At 42.5% G+C, this 19,570-nt stretch overlaps 1 protein-coding gene across 1 annotated transcript in view; it reads right to left on the reverse strand.

Annotated features, from left to right (window-relative positions):
- TBX15 (T-box transcription factor 15) overlaps positions 1–19,570 on the reverse strand; it is a 96,671-nt gene that overhangs the window by 34,863 nt on the left and 42,238 nt on the right. The window contains exon 2 of the mRNA XM_083420056.1: positions 17,362–17,575. Within this exon, the coding sequence (XP_083276182.1) occupies positions 17,362–17,575 (214 nt within the window). The remainder of the gene's footprint in view (positions 1–17,361; positions 17,576–19,570) is intronic.

Raw genomic sequence — 19,570 nt, forward strand, 5'->3', positions numbered from 1 at the left:
GATGCTCTTTCAGGTATGCAGGGCCAAAGCCGTTTAGGGCTTTAAAGGTCAGCACCAACACTTTGAATTGTGCTTGGAAACGTAAAAAGCATAACAAAACATCAAACATTAAAAGCTTCCTGATACAGGGCTTCCTTCAGATGTCTTCTCATAGTTGTGTAGTTCTTTATCTCCTTGACATCCGATGCTATGATTTTTATGATTCTATAAGACCCAAAACACAGCCACCCTCCAAAAATTCACATTTATCCAAATTTTGTGATGCAGTTCCCCAACTAATCATAGAATTGCAGAGTTGAAAGGGACCCAAAGGATCATCTAGTCATATCCCTTGCAAGGCAGTAATCTCAACTAAGGCACCCATCACAGAAATGCATTTGCTAGGGGGTAAGTGTGCAGAAAAATCAGTACAGTAGTGCCTCCGCTTACGTAACCCTCTGGTTACATAACCTTCGGGATGCGAAAGCAGCAAACCTGGAAGTATTTTCCGGGTTTTGCCACGCGCGCATGCGCAGAAGTGGTCTACCACCGTGCGCACATGTGCAGAAGCGGTCCTCAGGTTGTGGAAGCCTCAGGATCCAACCAGACCTCCGGAACAGATCCCATCAGCAACCGGAGGCACCACTGTATATTGGTGAAAATAGTGTACAAAATTATATCATATTAGAAGAAAATGCTTGCAAAAAAAAGTGTACATCTGTCAAAACTGGCAACAAAAGTTTGTTTATTAGGAGAAATTTGCACTAAAATGCTGAAGAATTTTCATGAGGATTTCTTTTAAAAAATCAAGTTCCTGCAGAAATCTTGAGGAACAGACGGTGACAATTATACAAAGCTAGATGAACCAGTTGTCTGAATTGGTATAAAGTAACTATCTAAGCTTCTATGTTCTTTATCAACACGACAAAGTGTTGCACTATTTTGGCAATGTGCTACCTATCTCTTCAGTAACTAAATGTAACTAACCTGAATTTGGAATGGCTAATTTCCTCCTGGAATGTTTTATGTCAAGTTGCACATTTTTAAAAAAGTTCTGCGACACAGAGCCTGAACACGGTCTTCCACTGTGGATATAAATTTGTAGAAACACTGCCTAACATATTCCGTTTGCTGCACAGAGCCTTTCTTAGCTACGAGTTTATAAATCCACCACATATTAAATAATAACCATCCATCCCCACATGGTATCAATATAACTCAGACAAGACTAGTCATGCTTCAGTCAAAAGGCAAGAAATTACCTTCATACAGAGCACAACAAACATCAAGAAAGTGAACCACAGGCTTCAGGTCATATCACACATGATACGCTTGCGTGATGATGGAATTGCACGTTAACCTCTTAGGAAAAAACATGTACCCATTTTAGAGATAGGGGTACATACCACCCAAGCCTGAAATGACAATTCACATGGTTTTATATAGCCTTCTCTATCATGCACAGACAGGCATCATAGAACCAGCGATAAAACTCATATACTCTCCTATCAAACGCTGGGGACAAACGGGATGCCTTGTGCACCAACCACTTTTAAGAATGTCTAAGGCATTTGGCTGGCACTGCTACAGAGGCATTTGGAGACATTTTATTGTTCTACAATAATAATAATTTATTATTTATACCCCACCAATCAGCTGCCAATAAAATATTAAAAACACGATAAAACATCAAACATTAAAAACTTCCCTAAACAGGGCTGCCTTCAGGTGTCTTCTAAAAATCAGATATTTGTTTATTTCCTTGACATCTGATGGGAGGGCGTTCCACAGGGCAGGCAGAGAAGACCTTCTGTAACCTCACTTCTCGCAGTGAGGTAACCACCAGAAGGTCCTCGGAGCTGGACCTCAGTGTCCGGCTGAATGATGGGAGTGGAGATGCTCCTTCAGGTATGCAGGGCCAAAGCCGTTTAGGGCTTTAAAGGTCAACACCAACACTTTGAATTGTGATTGGAAACATAAAAAGCATAACAAAACATTGAATATTAAAAGCTTCCCGATACAGGGCTTCCTTCAGATGTCTTCTAATAGTTGTGTAGTTCTTTATCTCCTTGACATCTGATGGGAGGGCGTTCCACAGGGAGGGAAGGACTATTGGGAAGAACACGTTTCCCCTAATTCATTGTCCAAATGAATTCATCCTAAATTAACCCTCAGTCCACTCATTTCCCCTGTGCAAATAAGTCACCCCCCATCTCTTTCTCTCCCCCAGGATCATGCCACACACACACACACACACAGAGAGAGAGAGAGAGAGAGAGAGAGAGTTTCTCCTCAGTTCTTCGCCCAAACATACATGCAGCTACTCCAGTGGTTGGTGACCCTCTGATTAATATATATTTTATAATAAATATAATATGAAAACATCTGTGTCTGTAACATCAGTTCCACCCCACCCCCCAATAATTACCCCTGTTCATCAGTCACCACATCATTCCCTCCCCATAAATTAAATTAAATTGAGGCTGCAATCCTTCCTTCCCCACCCACCCAGCACCAATAAAAAGTGTTTAATTTCTATGAAAAATCAATCTGCACATCATTTAAAGAGGAAGGGGAAAGGCAGGATTGTAAAGATGACAGAGGAAGAAGTCTGCTAAAACGTTGAAAACCGCTGCTCTGCGTCCAGCGTTGAGGGACACAAAGGGACTCTCGGCATAGAGAACTCCTCAAGCAAACATGCCAATAAACTCTCGCCTCCACTCACTCACTCATTCCAAGTTTTTGCAGAATCTCCAGAATGAAACGGGGAAGCAAAGAAGCGACGCTTTGGGGTCTGTTAATGCAGGTGGGGGCTCAGGTCACACCTGTGGCTAGGAATGCTGCATTAGGGCACACTGAATTTTCAAAATCAAAAAATGAGGGGTGCTAAGCTAAAATTGTGTAAGAGACTTGGGAATTCAAAAATATTTCGGTTAAATTAATATTGCTTAGTTTTGTTTGATAAGGAAAATGTGTGTAAAAATGCATAGAAATCATTTCAAATGGTTGTCAAGTACTTGCAATTACATTATAGATTAATATTGTTTTTATTTATTAATGTTATTTAGAATTGGCCTGACCTTTTCAGAAGGCAAAATTAAAATTCTTTGGTTTTCCGAAAGCAGTTTGTGTGCTTCTTCCTCATATGTAGGCTTACCAAGTTAAATACAAAAACGATAGCAGATTTGAATCCCGCACACCTAACGACATATTCTCAAGACCCCCTCACCGAAGAAACTTGCAAAAATTAAGTTTCACTCCCTAAAATGGCACACCCTACTGTCATAATAGACTCTAGAGGGTCCCATGGACTGCAAGAAGATCAGACCTATCCATTCTGAAGGAAATCAGCCCTGAGTGCTCACTGGAAGGACAGATCCTGAAGCTGAGGCTCCAATACTTTGGCCACCTCAGGAGAAGAGAAGACTCCCTGGAAAAGACCCTGATGTTGGGAAAGATGGAGGGCACAAGGAGAAGGGGACGACAGAGGACGAGATGGTTGGACAGTGTTCTCAAAGCTACTAACATGAGTTTGACCAAAGTGCGGGAGGCAGCGGAAGACAGAAGGGCCGGGCGTGCTCTGGTCCAGGGGGTCACAAAGAGTCAGACATGACTAAACAACAACAATGTCATAATACCAGGGACAACTAACATGGTGTTAGAATCATAGAATCATAGAATCATAGAGTTGGAAGAGACCACAAGGGCCATCGAGTCCAACCCCCTGCCAAGCAGGTGTTGCCAAGCAGTGTTCTCCAGGTGTTGCAAATACAACTCGCCCCCAACCATTGACGAGGACAACTGCCACCCCTCACATATAACCCAGCCTCCTGGTCTCTCCTCTGCCCTCCAGATCTCATCCTCTTTCCTTTGGTTAGGACAAGGGTCAGCAATCTTTTCCAGCTGTGGGCCGGTCCACTGTTCCTCAGACCTTGTGGGGGGCCGGACTATTTTTTTGGGGGGAGGGGAGAATGAACAAATTCCTATGCCCCACAAATAACCCAGAGATGCATTTTAAATCAAAGCACACATCCTACTCATGTAAAAACACCAGGCAGGCCCCACATATGACCCAGAGATCCATTTTAAATAAAAGGACACATTCTACTCCTGTAAAAACACACTGATTCCCGACCCATCCGCTGGCCGGATTGAGAAGACGATTGGGCCGGATCCGGCCCCTGGGCCTTAGGTTGCCTACCCCGGGTTAGGAGAACAAATGACACATTCTGTGCACCCTTCTTTTTTCTCTGAAAGACTGGTGCGCCCAGACTAATTCACGCATCAAATTTTCTTCAGTGTGTGTGCCATACCACTGAGGGCCACCTGACACCAATTTCTATTTATAATGACATTGTTTTCCTAGTGCCACCCTGATATTTTACCAAATGGAGACAGCAGCCCTGTTTTACGAACAAAGAATATTCGCTTCTGGGGTCATCGAAGAGATTATAACTCCTCCTCCGGCCGCACTGGAATCCTGCCAATTCAGTGTTGTTATATAATGGAAACAAGAAATGATTTTCAGTGGTGGCCGCAATGCCTTCCGCTCAAACGCAATAAGAGGGGAAAATACTTCCTATTTATATAGCATTTAGTGTGCTTTACAAAGATTACCTCAGGAATCCTCACTGCACTATTTATATATCTGTGCTGTAAATTGGGAGAGGGGCTGAAGAGGAAAATGGCAGCTTACCTGAGGCCACCTGGTGACTTTATAGCTGAGGTGAGATTTCAGCTGCGGCCTTGACTCTTAGCCAGCATTCTTGTGCTAGCTAGATGGAACCTCCATATTCAGAAGCTTTCTACCATCAAATAACAGCTACTCAGGACAAAACCATGTATTTACTTATAGGCATCCCCAAGGCCTCCTGGTGACTATAGTTGGAAACATTAATATTGGATGCAATGGACATTGGGCCCAAATTCAGCAAACCTCTTGTGTTCTTACCAACATTTGGTCAACATGCTTCTATCTTGGGCTATCTTGGGTCCTATGAGGAACCTCACAGCAATACATCAGAGCAACAAGGGAAATGAACACTCATAGAAGACAAACCAGTAACCTCAGTGTGTTCACAATAGCTATTTCTAATACTGAATAAAAAGAATTAAAATGATGTGAATTCCCCTGCCAACCTCTCCGTCTCTTCCTTCACCACACAAAGGCAACAAACAAAATCAGTAGGTAAAAGAAAATTAAAAGCAAAGAAAGAAACCCATACCAACTAAAACAATACCCCTAACCTCAATAAAACAATCAACAAACAGGCTAAAATCTGACACACAACCACCACAATGGTGGTGCCAGAGTGTGCCAATACCCATATCCCTACCCCAACAAACCAATAATGTTGTTAACAACACTGACAACACTGCTTATAAACCTTATATCCAACACAAGTGTCACAAAGGCACGTAACACCATCTCACTGACCATTCCCCTATCACAAATGACAGTCAGGATGTCCTGTTCTTAAACAAGGCCCTCCATGCCAGCTGAGACCCAGGACCAACGGGTTGGAAGCCAGATGATCCAAATAACCCCAAGCAAACACTTATATAACAACATATAGGCCACTTTCTGTAATCTACCCCCCACTCTTTAACCCAAATCTAATTCTAATCCCCCTCTTCTCCCACCCATCACACTTTGTGCCAACACAACAAAATAGGTTGGATAGACAATATAAGGTGAGAGACACAGGATAACCCTGACGGGTTGGTAGGGAATCATCCTATAAAGTAGACAAGCAGAATGGTTTGCTTAAAACATTAAACGTGAGGGGGTTGGGAAACCCTATCAAAAGAAAATGCATCACCTCGTATATAAACACCATGAAACCACACATTGCCTTCCTACAAGAAATACAGAATTCACCTAAAGGAAGCAAACTCCTGAGCAAACCCAGTTTCAGTCAACAATGGTTGGCTCCTGATTTTGGAACGGCTCGCGGAGTAGCTATAATACACAGTAGAGACCTGAATTTCAAAGCCACAACAGTGCTAAAAGACAAGAGAGGCAGATTCTTTTTCGCTAAAAGGATACTAGATGGAAAAACCAAACTGACAGTGGAAGCTATGACCAGGAGAAGAACAAATATGGATAAGCAGCAGTTAACATACAGTGAAATTTTAGATTTTATAGGACAGGAACCAGGACTGAGAAATCTCGAGGAATTAAGAAACCTGGTTACGGATTGGCTACAGGTACGTCAGATTAATGAATTGTTTAAGATAGATAGGGAAAACGGCTTTGCATGACGAAAGTCTCAAAGACCTATTAGATAAAAATATAAAAGTAGTATAAAAAATGTTCATACTGCTGTTGGAGAGGGAAACTAAAGAGGAATTTGTGAAATCAAACATGATTAAGTGGGCACAAGAAGTGGGTCACAATATTGATTATGAATTATGGGAAAAGTTGTGGGAAAGAAATATGAATTTCACATCATGTTATGCGATAAAAGAAAATATGATGAGAATGACCCACAGATGGTATTTTACACCCACCAGATTGGCAAAAATGTCTGAAAAAGAGAAAGGTATATGTTGGAAGTGCGATGAAAATGGGGGATCCTTTTTCCACATGTGGTGGTCCTGTAAAGTAATTAAGGAATATTGGGAAATTATATATAATGAATTTTAAAAGATACTTTAAAAAACTTACCCCGAAACACCGCCACCGCAGCTAGAACCTTATTGGCACAAAGCTGGAAAGCAAGTATAGTACCCACTAAGGAAGAATGGCAGTGCAAAATGTTTGAATATGCTGAACTGGCTGGTCTGACAAACAGGATAAGAGAAAACAAAGATAAGTAATACAAGGAGGAATGGATAATGCTTGTTGAATATTTTAAGAACCAGTATAAACAAATACATAGCTTAGCAGGTCTCAAGTAAATTCAGCAGAAGTTTTTAATAGATAACAAATTGGATGATTAAAAAGATGTAGATTACACAGAGTAGTAGGAAAGCAAAGGAACCAGGACAAGAGTGGAAGGTCATATGGTATATGTATACATGCTGTATTTGGTACAAAGTTGTAAGTGGGATTGGGGACAGGGGGTAGAGTATGCTTTCTGTTCCTGTTTTTGAAAATGCAAAGAAAAAAAGAAAAGCTAAGGTAAAGGTAAAGGGACCCCTGACCGTTAGGTCCAGTCGTGACCAACTCTGGGGTTGCGGCACTCATCTTGCTTTATTGACCAAGGGAGCCGGCATACAGCTTCCGGGTCATGTGGCCAGCATGACTAAGCCGCTTCTGGCGAACCAGAGCAGCGCACGGAAACGCCGTTTACCTTCCCGCTGGAGTGGTACCTATTTATCTACTTGCACTTTGACGTGCTTTCGAACTGCTAGGTGGGCAGGAGCAGGGACCGAGCAACGGGAGCTCACCCCGTCGCAGGGATTCAAACCGCCGACCTTCTGATCAGCAAGTCCTAGGTTCTGTGGTTTAACCCACAGCGCAACCCACGTCCCTGCAAGATAAGCTAGGGGACATCAAAATGCCCTGGCTAACACATCTCCAATTACATGCCTTCTTAAACAATCCAGTAGTAAAACCAGCAGCAAATAAAAACTTCCTCCTAACAACAAAGGGACATGGCAAGGGGATGGTATGCACAATATACAAAATACTGCTCCAAAATCCCACAAACCCCATTGACGTAATCAAAAAACAATGGGAGGATGACATAGGCTATGAAATTAACCCCACCCAATGGACTAGAATGTGGTCCAAACCCTACTTTAAATCCATTCAAATCTCAGCTAAAAGAAAAGAACTCACCCTGAAACTCACTTACAGATGGTACCTAACACCACAGAAACTAGCGCTGATAAGCCCAGGAGCCTCACCAAAAGGCTGGAGAGGATGCATTTCCACAGGCACATACCTCCACATGTGGTGGGAATGTCCCAAAATCCAACTCTTCTGGACATCAGTCATACAAGAAAGAAGCAAAATAACTAAACAAGTCTTAGAAGTCACCCCAGAACTGGCCCTATTGAACATCTTCCAAGGGAATAATGCCCACTCACATTATAAAGAGTTCATAACCAACCTACTCTCAGCAGCCAGAAGCATAATAGCCAGACACTGGAGAGACCTGTCAGGACTAAACATGGACCAATGGTATCAAATAGTATGGGAAACAGTCTCACTAGAAAAACTAACCAATAAACTGAAGCTGACATGGGGACAAATAGAAGAAGATGCCTTCACCCCAGTATGGTTCCCCTTTATCACATGCATAGCCCAACAAGACAACAACAAGAATCCGCCAGCATACAAATCAATATGGCTAACCTGACCCAAAAACCCACCCTCACACACTCCGACACATAAACAAATCTCACTACAGCCAACCAAAGACAACCAACCACACCCTAGGCCACCCCCAACCTCTCTCACTGTTATGTACTGAAGTTCTCACCCTGGGCCAGCAGGGGGATACTGTAGATAGTTTTCACTCAGGTCCACATATGCAAATAAGGGATTGCAAGTGAAGTTCAGTGATTGGGTAGTTACAGAAAATGGTTACTGTTGCGTTCTAGTGGAGCTCTATATAAGCTGGCTGGCTGAACCCTTCAGTTCAGTTCTGTTCTGGCCTGTGAATAAACAAGAGCTGTTTGAAGAATCGCTGTGTCATTTGATATGTTCACCCACAACTTAACACTCACCACCAAGGAAATATAAGAAGCGAATAGAAAGAGAAACTCACACAAGTGACGCTGACACAAAACCCCACACATACAACTAAGCAGAAAAATAGAAGCATTATGTAACTGACCTGTAGAAAACACAACTTGAAAAAAGAGACAATGCACATATTTCTGCAAACTAAGAAATATTTAATGAAAAATATATTTTTTTAAAAAAATGTGAATGTTCCCACAAACAACATCAATTTTTTTTTTTACTTGTATTAAACTAAACCTTGGGAGATATGTGCAGGAGTTATATTTATGGGGGGGGCGGGTTATAATCACCTCCCAATGCCACCTTTACCCCAATAGCTGCTTCTCCCATCTTCTTGACAATGCATACCCTCCTCTCATCCCTTTCTTAGTTCATTTACAGCCTGATTCAGCTCTTTGGTGCCAATGGTTTATATCTCATTCATCCCCAAAACAGCAACATTTTTATATAGCCAGTTGTCTTTGACTAGGGCCTGTGGACAAACAAAGATTATGGGCAGTAACCTCAAAAGCTTTGTTTGCCTTCTATGGTCTCAGCACCTAGGTAAATCTAACTGGCTACATGATAACCTCAGTCATAGGGGCCCAAGTCCCTTTGCGCCCCCCCCTAAAATATTTGAGGGGGCCGGGGAGCCCAAAAATTGATGGGCATTGCCATTCAAATAGTGTGTGTGAGCCACATCACGTGATCAATTATGGGGGTGCGGCTTACCTGCCCCTCAAAAAATTTTTTTATTAAAGTTGGCACGCCTGACCTCAGTTTTTAAAGAGGGAAAATGGCTGGTGGTTTCCAACGCACTGAAGCCATAGCTGATTGGGACAGCAAATAACAGGGAACAGATGCAAAATGCCATCATCAACAAACCATTCGAGTGGGGTTCAGGAAAAGTTTGCCACACTCCAAATCTCTTTTGCACCAGGGGTATAGACCCCTGCCCCCCCCCCCCCAATGTTGTGCAGTACTAGTTTTAAAGGACATGATTAAAGGACATAATGATATGTTCTGATGTCATTGATCCCAATTTGTTGTTGTTGTTGTTTAGTCGTTTAGTCGTGTCCGCCTCTTCGTGACCCCCTGGACCAGAGCACGCCAGGAACTCCTGTCTTCCGCTGCCTCCCGCACTTTGGTCAAACTCATGTTAGTAGCTTCGAGAACACTGTCCCACCATCTCGTCCTCTGGCCTCCCCTTCTCCTTGTGCCCTCCATCTTTCCCAACATCGGGGTCTTTTCCAGTGAGTCTTCTCGTCTCATGAGGTGGCCAAAGTCTTGGAGCCTCAGCTTCAGGATCTGTCCTTCCAGTGAGCACGCAGGGCTGATTTCCTTCAGAATGGAGAGGTTTGATCTTCTTGCAGTCCATGGGACTCTCAAGAGTCTCCTCCAGCACCATAATTTCTTCCCATTCTATTGATCACAATAGTCTTTTCTATTGGGCTCTTTAAAAATGGTTGGTTGTGGGTTAGAAATAAGCACTGTGGAAAAGTTCTTTCCAAACCAGTTCAGAATGGCACAGAAGGAATTGTCCGTGGAACATTTGCGATCTATTGCTCCACCTAGCTGTCGCTTCTTCCATTTCATCACCTTAAAGTCTGCATTTTTTAAGCATGAGGTATCTGGCGGCATTTGCAGCTTACTTGCTTTTTAAGCAACCTTCGCAGGAGCACATGGAAATCTTGCTGTGGCCAGAAAGGCTCTGGGTAGTTAAAGCTAAGAGCATAAAACTGTCGGGGGGGGGGGAGAAGAGGAACCTTTCCAAAACCCCATATTGAGGGAGAGGATTTGTCTATTTGATGAGGTTAGCTTCATAGCCAGACACAGTCTTTAGGCAAGATAAATTACTATGGAGTGGCTTGGGGGCCTTGCCTCATTTCCACCACACCGGCTTGTTAAACCTGCCAAGTCAAATGGGTAGAGGAAGTTGCAATTTACAGCCAAGGTCTCCCTAATTGGAGAGAGGAGGATGGGGAACAGCTAAAGGATGTATCAGGTTTCCGGGGCCTGATCCAGAAGTAGCCCTAATAGACAAGGTGAAGCAAGACTGAAGGTGGCAGAGTCAGACAGGTCTCAGCTGAAAATCCCCCAGCATTGTAATATATAGACATCATGGCATTGATAGCTTTATTCTCCATTAATGTGCCTTTTGAAGCTGGCCAACTTGGTAGACATAACTATATCTCGCGGCAACGATTTCCATATCTTAACCATGACCTGTTGTGAAGAAGTGCTTCATTTTGTCTCTCCTCAGTGTGTCAACATTCAGCTTTATTGAATGACCTAGCTGCTAGAATTAAGCAAGAGGGAAGGTGATGGACTTTTCAGAGCTGGCTGACCTGACTGGAAGAATCCGCGACCAGAAAGGAGTTTCAAGAGGACTGGAGGAAATTCAAGGACTATATTGTAATATAAAATCAGAATATAAAAAATTAGAAATTACATGAAAGAAACACATAGGCCTAGGATTAAATTAAGTTATAATTAAACAAATGGGATTTAGAATGTTAAGAAAAGTGAATAAGATGGACTATAATTGGAAATTGTTTTAGTTTAATAATGATATTGGGAAGCTGTTACCTTTAATTACAAGGAAACTCAGAAGGGAGGGATCTGAGGAAGTCAACCAAGATGTTTCAAAGGTTGGATTTGTGAAGAATTAAGTTTGTTGTTATTGTTTATCTGTTTATTGTTCCCCCCTTTTTTTTTCCCCTTTCTTTTTTTCTTCTTTTTTCTGTTTTTGTGTATCATTTTGCTTTGTGGTTTGTGTTATCACTGTGGAAAATCTAATAAAAATTTATTTTAAAAAAAAAAGAATTAAGCAAGAGGGAGAAAAAATTCTCTCTATTCACTTTTTCTTTCTCTCTCTCTCTTTGCCAATTAATTTTTATTAAGTTTTCTTTAACAAATAATAATAAACAGATTAACAAATTTAGCAAATATAAGATTAACAATTCTAAAATTAAAATTAATTTCCAATTTAATATATCCTTAGAAGTTAACTTCCCACCCTTAGCTCCAGGGTGTTTTTATCTCTACCCATTTTCTCTATACACAGTGATGTGAACAATCTTGCCCTTTATATAAACTGAAAAGCCCAGGGCATTGTAACCTTTTCTCATAGAGGAGTTGTTCCAGCCCCCTTAATAATGTTGGTGGCCCTTTTCTGAACCTTTTACAGCTGTCCAATATCCTTGCAGTGGGGCAACTGTAACTGCATTGGACGACTGCCTACAGGTAGTTTGATGTGTCAAGGAATGGCTCAAAGGCCCCTTCATGGGAGAAGAATTGTTTGCTGACTTCAGACTCAGACTACCTAGGTAAAAGGTAAAAGTGAAGGAACCCTGGACGGTTAAGTCCAGTCAAATTTGAGGGGCACAAGGGAACTGGTGGAAGATGCCACTGCTGCCCAGGCTTGGGGTGGACATTTCAGCAGGTCCTCAGTGGTGTTAGCCCCTAACATTGCCTGATTTTAAAAGGTAAAAGGTAAAGGACCCCTGGAAAGTTAAGTCCAGTCAAAGACGACTATGGGGTTGCGGTGCTCATCTCACTTTCAAGCCGAGGGAGCCAGCATTTATCCGCAGACAGCTTTCCGGGTCATGTGGCCAGCATGACTAAACTGCTTCTGGTGCAATGGGACACCGTAACGGAAACCAGAGCGCATGGAAATGCCATTTACCTTCCCGCCAGAGTGGTACCTATTTATCTACTTGCGCTTTGACGTGCTTTCGAATTGCTAGGTTGGCAGGCGCTGGGCCCGAGCAACCGGAGCTCACCCCGTCGCGGGGATTCGAACTGCCGACCTTCCAATCGGCAAGCCCAGAGGCTCAGTGGTTTAGACCACAGCGCCACCTGCATCCCTGATATTACCTGTGCCAGGATGGTGCACAAGTGTTTCTCCACTGGCCTCCAACAGTGTGAGGGGCTCCTTGGATGCATTTTGCTGGGGCTGGGAGGTTTTCATGAAATTTGTTTTGCCAAAATGAGCACTCCAATCAGCGCTGGATTTACGTATAAGCTAAACAAGCTATAAAGGTAAAGGTAAAGGTACCCCTGCCCGTACGGGCCAGTCTTGACAGACTCTAGGGTTGTGCGCTCATCTCACTCTAGAGGCCGGGAGCCAGCGCTGTCCGGAGACACTTCCGGGTCACGTGGCCAGCGTGATGAAGCTGCTCTGGCGAGCCAGCACCAACGCAGCACACGGAAACGCCATTTACCTTCCCGCTATAAAGCGGTACCTATTTATCTACTTGCACTTAAGGGTGCTTTCGAACTGCTAGGTGGGCAGGAGCTGGGACCGAAAGACGGGAGCTCACCCCGCCGCAGGGATTTGAACCGCCGACCATGAGATCAGCAAGCCCTAGGCACTGAGGTTTTACCCACAGCGCCACCCGCGTCCTGAGTAAACAAGCTATAGGGCCCCCAAAAAAATTAAAGGGAAAAAACCTGGATGAACATTTCCAAAATATAAGATAAAAAAACAAATAAAATAAAAGCTACATACGGCAACAGTGTTTTGTGTTGCAGAGGCTCCTATTTGTTATGTGCAAATGGCTTTAGATACCTATTAGGTCCATAAATTACCATGTAGCATATATCCAACACAAAAAATAGCGACAATTTGTTGTTGACAATGAACAGCTGGACATATAAAGGGTCCCATTATCTTCAATTGCTTAGGGTGTCATCAAACCTAAATCCGGCCCTGACTCCAATAGTTCATTTCACATGAATGTTTTACCCGAGAAATAAGAAACAGAAATGGCATGTAAGCATAATGGAGTCTTGGGTACCAATTTCCTCTCTCCCTGTGCAGGAGCAGCTCCCCTGCTCAGAGACCTGTGTCTGCAAAGTATCTACAAAGCAGCAAGAGATACGAAGTCCTACCAATCCATCAGGCCCGCCTTGCCTGAAAGTGGGTGAGATGCCAAAGAGTTTCGTGGATGCAGAAAGCATCAGCAAAAGCGGCTGCTAGGAGCCAGCTGGTCCTAGAGCCTGGGATCACCACTCTACAGAACCCCAAGAGACTTTTAAGCACTGCAGTACAGATTTCTGAGGGGAGAACGGAGCCAGCTGCAATCATAGTTCAAAGGATGGGAAACCAGTAAAAAAAAAACCTGACCTAAGTGAAGTCATGGGAGATTTGCCATAGATGTCAATTGGTTAAGATTTTCAGGCTAAGACAGGGTAACCTCCATGCAGCCAGTGTGAGCAGTCTGCAGAAACAACTGTGCAAGTTCCATGCAAAAGCACAATGGCTTTGCTCCTGCCATTACATTCCAGACTAGCAGCAAGGAACACAGCACAACTATGCAGTTAAAAGAGTTTAAAATAGCAGGGCCTCATACAACCCTACCTGTACTCAAGTATTCTATATATCTCATCTCATTTAGAGACTACTCTTCATTAGAAAAAAAGAAAACCAGAGTAACAAAACAACAACGTACAACAATATCCCAACGAGAAACAGGAAAGGACATTAAAATCCCTAAATTGGAATTCTTAATCATAATCAAAAGAACAGCAGCCACTATAACACACTCCCAAATCACCATTCAACAATAACACAGCCTGCTTCTTATATGGAAACATCAGGAGGTCCCCAAGTCTTGGGTGGATAGGTCTTGTGCAACAACTAGCAACTCAATAGAGCGATGTGTAGACACACTCAAAGTTTCATCCAGCTAATTCAACGGAACCTGGATGAGCATCATGAAACTGCCTTCAGGTGCACTCCCAACGCCCACATCCATTGCACACCTGTGCAACAGCTTGCTTTTATGTGTAGATCACACTCATTGGACCAGCAGGTGAAGGTTTTAAAGACAGACCAAAATGCTGCAACGAATTCCCTAAGCTTAAAGTCACACCATGACGTTTCTGTTCTGCCATTTCTGCCATGAGCTCAGAGTGGTGGTCTAATGTCAGCCTCTGTCCTCTCTTGTTCCATCTTCACAACAAACCTGTGTGGCTGAGAAATGTCCTGAATGTACCGTCAGTCAATTTATTTGCGGTAAGAGACGGAGGAGGGAAATTATCTCTCTCTAGATCATATTAATTCATCTTTATATTTAACCAGAAGATACTTTTTTTGCTTCACTGAGCCACTGATGCTCAATTTCATTTTAAAAGAGACCCTGGCCAGTACATACTGTATTTACCGATTTCATAAAAGTTATATATCCCTTGATTGTAAAAAAAAATCAAACAAACCTCAAAGCGGTTACTTCTTTACACAACAAGTTAAGAACCTGATGTCCTGCATATAGGCTTCCCAGAGGAATATATAGAATCACGTTTTGTTCTTTTCCATTCCCATTGCTTATATAGGTGTTTGTATTTTTAGGTGTTATTTTTCGTGCTGTTTAAAAAAGCCAACATCTTTTTTAAAAGCACAATTGAGAAGTTCCCTGGGGAAAGGGATTGATTGTTAAACCACTCTAGTGATTGTAGCTCTAGGGTGTAATAAGGAGTGTCCTAACAGCTCACAGCACCCTTAACAAACTGCCCTGAGTGGTATGGTGCTGCTTTAAATGTATAGTTCAGATAGCTTGAAGCATCTGCATATCCCATATATACTGCATATACCCCTCTGCCAGCAAACAGGCACAGAGTCACCTCTTAAAGCCTATTTGCAAACCTACAACTCAGTTGAAGGAGTATTTCCTCACTGAATGTGACATGATTCCGTAAACATGAGAACAGTGGTTGCCAAACATCCATTGTTTGTTTCCAGTGATCTGTGTAATTAGGAACCATGTACGGTCTAAAACAAATGACAAACGCTAGATTATTACCTGTACTCATGGGGAAAAGAAGAGCCTTGAGACACGTAAGAATTGGCTTCTAAGATGTGGATTGTTGAAACTTCTCCAAACCCATTGGGTTCATCTGGAGCAACAGCTCAGTGTCACGTGGACCATAATACAGGCCACAAACATATCTTACGCTTGGTTCCTCTTATGAAATTCAGGGAATTAAAGGAGAGCAAAGAAAAAAGATAACGGAAATCAAACAGTGGGGGGAAAGAGGCTGAATCTCTTCCCCCCAACTTTCCTTCATGTTAAGTGACTGAACACTATTGCAGCCTGGTGAGTTCCTTTCTCTGTCCAAGGTGCTGATTATTTGCAAAAATGAAAATTAATTGGAATTAAAATGGGGACTGGCTGAAATATGCAATGCCAGTTTAAAAGATAACAGACCACTGGGGGCCTCTGAAGGTATCATCACCCAATTGCTTTTAATGGATGCATTAATAATATTATTTTAACGCTGAAGTTCTACAAGCTTCCAAATGTCGTGAGGTTTTTTTGTATTTGCATATATAGATTACCATTGGAAATGCTTTAAAATCAGCACTAAAGATTTGATGTTGGCCAGTGGTGAGGCACCAGTACCAATATATATTTTGGACGGAGCAGCTTATTGTTTTGCTCTTGTTCTTATTATGCTTTTTTGTTTTTATCTTGTGTTTTTAGGCTGTGAATTGCCCTGAGATCTACAGATGGCGGGCAGTATACAAAATTATTATTAATTATTATTATTATTTAGTGTTATTCTTTTTAACGATCACCCTTTGAATGAAAATACACACGTATACATGCATACACACCTAAACATGTACCCATATGACAACAGTTGCTTTGGTATGGCCATAGCTAGGATTAAGAGATGAAATATGAAAGGTTTTATGTACAATGATGGCTCATAGTTCCTACGTACTGTCAAACCTCAGTTCTCAAACGGCTCCATTTCGGTTCCCAAACTCTGAAACCTGGAAGTAAATGCTCCAGTTTTCAAATGTTTTTAGGAACCCGATTGTCCGATGCAGCTTCCGTTTAGAGCAGGCATAGGCAAACTTGGCCCTTCAGATGTTTTGGGACTACAACTCCCACCATCCCTAGCTAACAGGACCAGTGGTCAGGGATGATGGGAGTTGTGGTCCCAAAACATCTGGAGGGCCGAGTTTGCCTATGCCTGGTTTAGAGTTTCCCTGTTGAATTGAGGCTTCCGCTTTCATTTTTCGAACATTTCGGAAGTCAAACAGTTTGGATTACGTTTGAAAACCGAGGTTCCACTGTATCTCTGTTGTGAAACGTACTGCCAGTCAGGGCTGCCTCCAGCGCAGCATGGATGTAAAGCTAAGGCATGGATATTATGGTAAAGGAAAAGTCCCATTCCGAGCCTCAACCCTTGTCAGTCTTGGGAAATGAGTTTGTGACTAAGCACGGAGGCTACCGTGACAACCTTTCTATTTCATCAAGTCAATTTCACATTGAAACTCAGAGTCTTGTGCTGAGGGTGTTATGTACTGAGTTGAATAGGATCCAAACTGCAGCAGTCTGATTGGTCCTAGAACAATAGGATCCAAATTGCAGCAGTCTGATTGGTCCTAGAACAATAGGATTCAGAATGCAGCAGTCTGATTGGTCCTAGAACAATGCAGCAGTATGATTGGTTGGCAGGAACCACCCAATCATGCTCCAGATATAAGTGAATCCCCAACCTGATTGGCTTACAGTAGAATTCCAGAATTAGCCAATCATGTGCAGCCCATTGTGTAAATAATGTATATAAAGCAGATACCTTGAGGGGACTTTCATTCATTCCTCCTCACCACTATGAGCTGAATAAAGAGCATGAAATCACTTTGTGACTCTGAGTATATTTCAGAGGGGATGCCTTCATCTTACCTGCCTGCTTTAGTGATGATCATTTCTGTGCCAATATCATGGAACCTTTTCCAGAGGTCAGCACACTGCAATTCCACCTGGATCTCCTCCATGGATGAGGTAGGAGGTGGTTGAGAGATGGGGCCGCTGGATGTGAGGTCAGAGTGCGTGTCAAAGGAGCAGGATGTCCTCTCAGCCAATGCTTCAGTGTCTGAACCCGTACTCTGCTCTGAATCTAAACAAATGAGAGAGAACACCAGATCAAACTATCAGTTTCTAAAATTCCCCACAGAAGGAAGGCATAAAGAAAAGTCAGCATAAGGATTATTTAAAAAAAAAAAAAAAAAAAAAAAAGAAAGAAAGACGAGTGAAACGGCATCTCTTTTATTATATGCATGCTATTGTTGTGATTTACAATCTGGTTTCTGGTTTTCTGTTCCTAACATGACATCTGGAATTTTCGTTAAGTTTTAAAGCAGCTGTCTGAAATTGCCCACAATATAAAATATAAATAGCAAGAAATGTATTCAGGATGCACAATAATGGAGCACTCCAACTGGAGATGGGAGGAAAAGAAAGAAAGAAAGAAAATTCACTCAACACCAGAGAAATAATGTTCTGGTTACTCATATGTCCTGCCACAAAAGTTGCTCTTGCAGTTAGGTATTTTTAGACAAAACGCTTGTTTTCCTTCTTTTTAGTATCTCAGAAATAATGGGTGTTGCTTTTGGTTTTGGGGTTTTTTTTGGCAGAGCTTTCTTTGCAAATATATGTTATTTGTTCCTCTATTATAATTTCTGGAACAATGATTTTTCCCCCCTGAGAAAATAACCACATTGCACTAAAGCTGCAGAAGGAAGGATGGCGAACATATGGGAAGAATTATTGGGAAAGTAATTGTTATTTCAAGGGACACCTAAGTTTTTGCAGGGGTCTTGGGATATAAAAGTCTGGCTAACAAAGGAGGGGGAAACAGAACAATGGGGCTGAACAAAAGAAATGGCTTATACCAAACCATTTTCAAAAACTGCTCCGCAAACACCAAATGTTTGTGGAGGCCATGGCCATGTTGTGAATATTTCCATGGCCTTCTGAGGTTTGGTGAGCTGGAAGGCAGCACAGGGCCTTCTTGGTCATGGCCCCCTGATTGGTAAATCCCTTTTCTAGAGATGCCCAGCTGCTTCCGTCTACTAAGGCTTCCAAGTGAGCCATAAGAACTAGTTATATTTCGCCAAGCATTTGGCATGATGTGATGCTCTCTCCACAATGTGATGTTATTGGATTCCATTATAGTGCTATTAAGGGACGCGGGTGGCGCTGTGGGTTAAACCACAGAGCCTAGGACTTGCCGATCAGAAGGTCGGCGGTTCAAATCCCCGCGACGGGGTGAGCTCCTGTTGCTCGGTCCCTGCTCCTGCCCACCTAGCAGTTCGAAAGCACGTCAAGGTGCAAGTAGATAAATAGGTACCACTCCGGCGGGAAGGTAAATGGCATTTCCATACACTGATCTGGTTCGCCAAAAGCGGCTTAGTCATGCTGGCCACATGACCCAGAAGCTGTACGCCGGCTCCCTCGGCCAATAAAGTGAGATGAGCGCCGCAACCCCAGAGTCGGCCACGACTGGACCTAATGGTCAGGGGTCCCTTTAGCTTTATCTATTGTGCTATTTGCTACTTCTTGAGGGAAATTTTTAATGTATGTGTTATTAGTGTATGTTTGGTATTTGTGGAAGCCGCCCAGAGTGGCTGGGGAAACCCAGCTGGATGGGCGGGGTACAAATAAATTATTGTTGTTGTTGTTGTTGTTGTTGTTGTTATTATTATTATTATTATTGATGTGATGGTTTCCACATTCGTCTTGCAGTTTCATTTTTTATTATTGTGAGTTGTCTTGTGAACCGAAAGCTGTAGTACGTGTTTTTATACTTGTAAACCGCCCTGAAAGTATTCTTGGCTGGTATACAAGTGTAATAAATAAATATATAGGATATACTCTAAGCAATATCACTGGCCCCTCCCTAGGATTTTCATTCTGATAAAATGTTAAGCCTCCAGTCCTTTTACTTATAAATAGAAACAGGCAAGCAGTATTCAGTTTTCTTTCCTTTTATTGGTCGTTTGCACAGATAGGAAGTGAAAACTCCAGCAATGTACTGCTAATGCAAGGAAATGATTTTGCACCAGCCTAGAGAATTTGTACACATTAAACAAAAATCTGATTTATCAAGGAC

Source organism: Podarcis tiliguerta (assembly GCF_965153285.1).
Source record: "Podarcis tiliguerta genome assembly, chromosome: 17".
Classification (NCBI taxonomy): domain Eukaryota; kingdom Metazoa; phylum Chordata; class Lepidosauria; order Squamata; family Lacertidae; genus Podarcis; species Podarcis tiliguerta.